The 5105-nt window shown below is 53.7% G+C and overlaps 2 protein-coding genes across 2 annotated transcripts; both read right to left on the minus strand.

The window, feature by feature from the left end:
* Window position 1: 1 nt before the first annotated feature.
* On the minus strand, window positions 2-694 carry AURANDRAFT_4099 (hypothetical protein; the record flags this gene model as incomplete). The annotated part of the gene is made up of 1 exon (XM_009042863.1): window positions 2-694. A coding segment is annotated over one exon (693 nt), but the record flags the coding sequence as incomplete, so codon positions are not given.
* A 1973-nt stretch (window positions 695-2667) lies between these two features.
* On the minus strand, window positions 2668-4386 carry AURANDRAFT_33000 (hypothetical protein; the record flags this gene model as incomplete). Its single annotated transcript, XM_009042909.1, has 4 exons — window positions 2668-3062; window positions 3118-4051; window positions 4113-4228; window positions 4302-4386. Coding segments are annotated over 4 exons (1530 nt in total), but the record flags the coding sequence as incomplete, so codon positions are not given.
* Window positions 4387-5105: the final 719 nt, after the last annotated feature.

Raw genomic sequence — 5105 nt, forward strand, 5'->3', positions numbered from 1 at the left:
ATGGAAATCGACCAAGTGCACAAGTCATCAATGTCATCCCAAGGGACCAAATATCAGCCGTGTAGTCATACCTCTCCCCCAGCAGACGTTCCGGGGACATGTAAGTAACCGTGCCAACAAAAGTCATGATGTTGGCTGCATCGCAACCTCGATCAACGACACTCGCCGAGCATTCACGCGCAGTTCCAAAGTCTCCAATTTTAACATCACCATGGTGATTTATGAGCAAATTTGCTGGTTTAATATCGCGATGGATACAATTCCGAATACTGTGGAGGTAAACAAGACCATTCAGAATTCTCTGCGCAATATTGGCTAGCACAGTCTCATGCGGACATCCACCAGAGTCTACAACATCCTGCAATGACCCACCGTCCATGTATTCCACTAAGACACTCAATTGCCCATTGTCTAGATCGATGAATGCATCATAGAAATCAACGATGTATTTTTGCACAGAAAATGGACATTTGAATGGGCCCAAGTCAGACACCCAAATATGAACAGTCTGCGCACTCTGACTGATGCTGGCAAGATACAAGGTTTGAAGTTCACGCACGATCTGGCGACACTTTTGTGCATCGCTGACAGATATCTTTTTCTCAGCAACAATACGCAAACTTGGGAGGTGTAACTTTTTATATACTGTCGAACAGGCCCCATACCCTAATTCACCAAGTGACACAAGCTCGTCGCTCAAGCTCGCGGAGCGACCGGAAGAGAAATTGCATAGGGCTGTATTTTCTAAACGCAGTTGGATCAAGTTGTGAACAAGCCGAGGATTAAAGCAGAGACCTCCAGAGCCAACTTCAAGGTTTTCGAGCACCAAAGCTCTGGTATTGGAGTTGTCGCCCCGGACAAATTCCTCATGGCTCTGTGTTATTTCTAGACGAAATGCAGATGATTCATCATTTTTTAATCCCTCTGTCATCCTGGCTTCCCGGGCGAGCACAAAGATATTTATTTAGCTGGGTGATGGTAGTGGGTGGCGATGCGCGACAAGTACGCCCGCTGGATCTCGTTCCGGCCCCTCATCTCGCTCGGCGGGCTTGACTCGAGGCTAGCTCGGCCCCATCGAGGCCGTTTCGCGGTAACCTAAACGTTTTTTTAATGGGCGGCGCCCCATTTGCGAATCGAAAAGGTTACCGAACCCCCGGCCAAGTCTCTATTTTCTAGGATTTTTTGAAGATAACGATGAGCGCGGGCGCTTCGTAGAGCATGGGCGAGTCGCCTCTTTCGGCGCGCAATGCGGGTGTCTCGGGGCATACGATCCCTGCTTCCTCCGCTGGATGTCCACCGCGTGCTGGCATGTCGATGATTGGTCGAATCGCCGGCAAACTTTGTGGGATTGGGTGTGTGATCATGGGCCACAAAGGGAGGGCGTTTATGTACGGGAACGGCTGATGAGGCCCGAAATAAATTCTTCCCAACCGCTGGATGCCCCGCTGGACGCGAGGGGGTCGCGGCTTCGAATCTCCCTTCCGCGAAGCGGCGCGGACGGCGCGGACGGCGCGGACGGCGCGGACGGCGCGGACGGCGCGGACGGCGCGGACGGCGCGGACGGCGCGGACGGCGCGGACGGCGCGGACGCGGCACGGGGTCACTTTTTTTGTTCCAACGAGTGATCTCACGGATGAAATAAGATCTCCGATGCTGGGAGAGGTCGACAGAGAGATACGACCCCGACTCCGCGGACAACGAGGCCGGGCGCTGCGCACCGTGGCCCGAGTGCGTGACCGCGCCGCAGGAGCCATCCGAGTTCCCCGACGCTCTGCGTTCCTGTTAGCCCCCCCCCGGTCCCTACGGCCCTGATGGAGCGGCCTGCGCCGGCTCGGGGTCGCTCTGGTGCCGTTTGGAGTCTAGCCTGGCGTACTTATCGTGCTTCGCCACGTGGTCTAAACTCACTAACTCGTTACCGGAAGCATATTGTACCGCCGTAAATGCAATTTCCGTCCACTTGGCCTTTCGTATCTCCCACTAGCCTGAGCTAAAGGATGCAGAGCAAACTCCTCCCTCAAGGGGGAGGCTGAGCTCAATTCAGTTAAGAGTGCCAGAATGAAGGCCGACGGACCGCGCTTGGATGGCGCAGCCATCTCAGCGGGGCCCGGGATGGAGGAGGGTAGGGCAGGGCGGGTGCTTCATTCGTGCCGAAGGAGGGTGGTGGGCGGACCCCGGGGAAGCGGCGAGCTGGGAGAGGACCACCACAGCCAGCAGTTTTATTTAGCTCAGGTAGCCCCAATCAGGCTGCCTCCCTGTCCCGGAGTTTACTATCTCGGTAACACCGCCTCGGATTTTAAGCTCGGAATCCCCAAGGAGACGTCCCGGAAGTCCGCCGCCGAAGTCGCGTACGCTAGAAGCTACGAGGAGCCGGCCCTGGGATCAGGGGACCGGCCCTTTGAGCGCACCCACATCTGCTTACCGCGCTACAACGGCCCGATGCTCTAGGCAACAACCGAGGCAGGCGCTCCTTGCCGCAAGCAGCCGCCAGTGTGAGAAGTGTGAGATAAAGACCGGCAATAGATGCCGAAAGTGGTGGGGGTAGATACTTTCTAGTAGCTCGCTATGTGTGGTTGGGTATAGCAGCAAAATGGCAGTAGCATGGTGCTGTCAAATGAGATGATGCTGGTGATTTGATGTTGATGATGGTGGTGGTCGCTACTAACTACACTAGACTGACCATGTTTGTTTCAGATTACGTTGAACCACGTGAGTGTCGAGGACATCATGCATTATTGAAGGAGTAAACACGGCATTCTCTGAGCCAAATACTGCAGCCTGCCAGGCTACCACAAGTTTGTGAATTTCTCTTCCTGAAAACCCTTCTGTTGCTGCTACAGCAGCCTTAAGATGGCTGTCGCTAACACCATCTACGACAATGCGTGGATCGTCGGTGCTACACATGTAATCGTTGATGTACTGTGCGAGCATGCGTTCGCGTTCTGTCGCTGTTGGTATGGTAAATTCCACGATCTCATCAATACGATCATTGACGGCCCAATCAAATTCCTCGGGGGCATTAGAAGCATACACAAGCATAAAGTCGCGTGACGGCTCTCCGGTGCCTAAGCGTAATAGCTTGTTGTACATGCGATGATTTAAAAGGTTCACGGAACACACGGTATAGAAAGGCGTTGAACGCATTGCGAAGGTCTTCAGAGATGGTCTCCGTCGCACGTTTTCGTAGGAAGGCATCGGCCTCATCAATGAAGAGGAGAAGTCCCCGCCGAGATTGCCGCGCCCAATCAAAAAGTTTATGAATCTCAGTCACTGCATCGCGTCCGAGTGGTGCAATATCACCACCTGTGAGAATTGCGTAGTCGAGCCCAGAATGTACTGCGAGCCGTTTGGCGAACATGGTCTTGCCGGTGCCAGGGGGGCCATGCAGGAGGACGTGACGAAAATATGCGCCGTTGATCTTGGTGTATTTGGTCGAATCAGCGATGCGACTAAGCCTCGTTTCTAGATTAGCATCGAGAATCACGCGGTCAAGTGAATCAAAGGCCATGGTACTTGGCCGTGACAACAATTGCAATGGTGTCTTCCGGGATGTTTCACGAACCAGGTTGGGCTTCCCGAGAAGTTTGGCTAGATGATTTCCCGCCACAGATGCAGCGACCCGTGCACTATACACGCCGATTGCGAGGCTTGTTATCATGACGACAGCATTCCCCATCTGGTGTTGGTCGCCAAGGAACAATCTAGCACCCTCACCAAGAGATGAAAAGCCAGCAGAAATTGATAGGAGGAGCGTCTCACGTTTTTCCTTCATCTCCGCGTGCATGCGCTCGAGAGTTAGATCATGATTTTCACGTTCTGATTTGGTCTTAAGCCGCGCCTCGGCTTCTGCGCGCTTCAGTTCTGTCTCGCACCTCAGTTCTGCTTCGTAGCGAAGTGTCTCACGCCGGAGGGTTTCTTGACGGAGTGCAGCGGCTTCCAGCCTTCGCAGTTCAGCTTCGCGTGCATCGCGTTGCGAGTTGAGTTGTTCTGCGTACCGCTGACGTTCGAGGTTGTCAGCATATTTTGCTTGGCGATTTGCATGTTCCGTTTGTGCCTAGTACATATGTACATAACTATTGAAACCGTCTCTAATTGGCTACTACTCTGCAATTCACCACCAGCGTCTGCCGTGCCTCATCACCCTCATCCTTCACGCGGGCCATCTCAAATTTCCGCGCTTGCATCTCGTATGCAGACTGCCGTGTCCCATGTTCGAGCTGTTTTGTCACCTCTTGTTGCTGTATCACGTCAAAGGCCAGTGACGCCTGAATTTGAAAAATGAATAAAATACTACAGTAAAATACTTGCATTTGGCGAAGCATCGATCTCACGTGCAGCCTTCGCAGCGCGTTCAAGTCCTGTTGGATCAAAGCCTATGCATAGACGAGTGTAAGCTCTCGACAGGGCGTTTTTCTAACCTGAGCCAGAGTATCCATTCGTGTCATTTCCTACGGACCGGAGCACCTGCTCGCCAGGCGTTTTAGAGGGCCCGAAAATGCCCAACATTATGAGCGATGCGCCTGATCGCGGATATTAGATATATGTCGGCCCGGCTAGCGCTTTAATATGTGCAGGTGATATAGCCGCCAGGATATATCTGCCAGGATATTCAGGATACAGAGGAGAGAGACAAGAGATATATCTCGCACTCGAGTACGAGTCCGGCTGTCGCTGACATCCTCATTATTATTTGTGCGCCTGGTAGGAAGTTAGGATAGTTTATTTCGCGGGCTTGCGTTGGCTTGTCCATGGCCGCCTGGGACCGGGCCTTCGTGTCGAGGTCCGGCTTCCGGTGCTCCTGGGCGTAGCGGCTGTCGTGGAACGCATTCGAGAGCACGTACTTCTTGCGCGCGATGGCCTGGATCTTGATGGCATGCGCATGATGGTGCCCATGGAGAGGCCGTTGGGGGGAAGTGTCCTTGGCGTCCTGTGCTAATTCCCTTTACAAGTCAGTTCTAGCACCCACTTAAACTGCCCTTAGCCTGTTGGTTATGGGCCTGGGTGATGATAGGTGGTCTAAACTCACTAGCTCGTCGGGGTCGGGCATCGNTCGCCCCGATTCCGGCCGGCACTGGCAGCCGAACGAGTGTAGTACCTTCGCCCCACCG

Source organism: Aureococcus anophagefferens (genome assembly GCF_000186865.1).
Source record: "Aureococcus anophagefferens unplaced genomic scaffold AURANscaffold_39, whole genome shotgun sequence".
Lineage (NCBI taxonomy): Eukaryota > Pelagophyceae > Pelagomonadales > Pelagomonadaceae > Aureococcus > Aureococcus anophagefferens.